Source organism: Clinocottus analis, unplaced genomic scaffold (genome assembly GCF_023055335.1).
Source record: "Clinocottus analis isolate CAN_PGR_092001 unplaced genomic scaffold, fCliAna1.0.p SCAF_19, whole genome shotgun sequence".
In the NCBI taxonomy this organism is placed as follows: domain Eukaryota; kingdom Metazoa; phylum Chordata; class Actinopteri; order Perciformes; family Cottidae; genus Clinocottus; species Clinocottus analis.
This window is the reverse complement of record NW_027175920.1, coordinates 16392877-16395376: the sequence shown is the minus strand read 5'-3', so window position 1 is coordinate 16395376 and position 2500 is coordinate 16392877. Positions and strand designations below refer to the sequence as shown.

Genomic DNA, 2500 nt, shown 5'->3' with positions numbered 1-2500 from the left:
TTGGCTGTCGGGTCAAACAGTCAATGAGCGGACTGATAGATACGAGCAGCAATGCTAGCGCTACACGACCGCGGGGGATAGCTTAGCTTGTTGAGCTGCGCACAAGCAAACACAAGCATGTCTGCTGGTGAAACACACTCCTAGTTTGACTTTTGTGACAGCTGTGACTTGCTCACTACAGCAGCATGTAAACATTAGGTAAAGTCATGAAGTAACCAGCTATCTAAAGCTAACATTAGCCACTCTAAGCTACTGGTACTGAGCCGATGTGTTGGCTCAGTACCAGTAGCTTGCTTCTTGTTGTAGAGGTCCTGGCTTCTGTTGGCATACGCTTTCTAAATGATATACTTCAATCATGTTTGTGTAATAACTGCCAAACCATCGCACTGCAATTTAATATAGTCATATTTCATATTGCACTCTTCCACTGTGGAGTGTACGTTAGAACACCGACAGGTCTTCACGGTGGTGTTGCAGTTGATGAGAAATGCTGCGCAGACGTTTGTGTCGTGTAAACATGACACAGAGTCCGTGTTACCCGATGCCAACAGGTCGTTGACCAGAACCAGGAACTTCTCTTCTGCCACCTGGGCGTCAGTCATCAGGAGCACCGTGCCAATATTCTTCACGCCAGCTTTCACGTAGAGGCCCGCCAGGTCACCCTGGGGACAAACAGGAAGACGTGGAGGAAGAGAGGGACAATGAGAGAGGGGTGTTGAGTGATTTGATGTTGTTCAGTGACACACATGTGCCTGAGACCTGAGACCTGAGGCGCTGTGGGGGTCACCAGCACCGCGTCTCTCCTGCACCCACACACTCCTCCGTGTTGCAATTCAAACCTCACTTATGTGAGAAACCTTTTCAAACGTATGGATGTGACTAAGTGAGTTGTTGAAATGGATGTTTTTGTGCGGCGTGGTATTTCTTTGCGATGTAATCCTTGTCAAACCTTCAGGTCGGCGATGCTGTATCCTTTTCTCAAGGTGATCTGGAAAACCTCCAGATTGGCGATGAAGGCGGCCAGCCGGGTCAGACTCTGCTTGCCGCTGCCGCCCACTCCGACCAGCAGCGCGTTCCCCCGCGGAGACTGCAGGATCCGGTTGATACGGCAGCTACATGAGGGGGTGAGGCAGCCGGGGGAGGGAGAGGTGAGAGGGAGGGATCGGTGGAAGGGTTAGATACCGTGGAAGGCAGGAGGAGGCGAGCCGGATGGAGACTGCCTCTGACTCAGAGGACAAACAGACAAACAAAGAGGCAGCATCCATCTCCTGCACCTGCTTCATGCAGACCAGGAGGACTGGATCGAACAGCCTCTGAGGATGCTGGGCCATCAGGGGCAGGGTTGCGTGGTCCTCCTGTGGCCATGTTTAATAAGAACATCCATGTGGCTTCATTTAAGGTTGCTGCCAGAAGCAATTCAACACAGCTGTCGATTACGTCCCGACTGACATTGAATGCACCTCAACTTTCTACTTTAACTGACAATTCAATTACGTTCAACTTTCACTGCTCGACAGACAATTCACTGCTTTCAGCACTTACACACTCAGACACATGAACGCTTATGATTAATACGTTTAGGCATCGTACTCATTCAATTATGATGATGTCAACGTGACTGATCTGGCTGGTGGAACACTCAGTCCATGCCAACATTTCAGAAAACTCACCTTCTAAAAAAGAAGTTAATAGTGTCATTTATTAGGAATTGTGGACTTATGAATATGAAAAGATGAAATACTATCTGTGCGGTGAGGCTCGTCTTCAGGCACTTCTACTCCAGACACCACAATATCTTTCTTCTGCTTGCATTTACAATGAGATCACACATCGTTTCCCCAACCGGGCGACGGCTCTCTTCAAGAGAGAAACGAGTTCCTTAAAACCTACAACTGATGAGTCAGCGAGTGTTGATGTGTTTCCAACACCCTCATGCTGCTACATCCTGCTGGAGACACCTCATGTGTGTCAGTGTTCAGAGAGAACTCAGAGAACAAACAGAGGACTGCAGACGCTTCATTTACATTTGACAGAATGCAGTAAAACATGAAATAGTCGTCCACGATAACATGAAGCAGCAGGCGCGATAAGGTGTGAAGGGTTAAGAGTTTTTTAAACCCAATCTGTTGTCTGCGTCCTTGTTAGCCGTCATGATGTGTGCGGCATCGTTCAGATTGGCCTGTCGCTGCTCACGACAGTCTGTAAATCAGAACTTTAACTCTGAAGTGTGTGTTGGTTCACAGACAGTAAAGTTGGCGTCAGAAGCACTCACATGTGGGCCATGGCGTCCTCAAACAGCACCAGGTTCAGTGTGGCGTTGACCTCGTTGTAGCTGTCCAGCACCTCCAGCAGGGTCTTATTCAGGCAGCTCCAGGACTCCGCGGCCATGTACCTGGCCTCCCCGAGCCCACGGGCAAAGTGGCAGTACAGGTTCAGCTCCCTGGTCTGCAGAGTCTCCTCCGCGTCCTTGGGGAGGGATGCGCACACACACATTGCAGCG

General features: G+C 49.7%; 1 protein-coding gene across 8 annotated transcripts in view; it reads right to left on the bottom strand.

Moving 5' to 3' along the window:
• Positions 1-2500, bottom strand: part of dnah9 (dynein, axonemal, heavy chain 9) — a 114986-nt gene that overhangs the window by 50124 nt on the left and 62362 nt on the right. For all 8 annotated transcript variants that reach the window (XR_011077853.1, XM_068583601.1, XM_068583603.1 and 5 more), the window contains 3 exons: positions 2273-2466; positions 950-1112; positions 539-662 (listed from right to left, as the gene is read on the bottom strand). Coding sequence is in view for 7 of the 8 variants with exons in the window: in XM_068583601.1 (XP_068439702.1) it covers positions 539-662; positions 950-1112; positions 2273-2466 (481 nt within the window). In the remaining variant the exon portion in view is untranslated. The remainder of the gene's footprint in view (positions 1-538; positions 663-949; positions 1113-2272; positions 2467-2500) is intronic.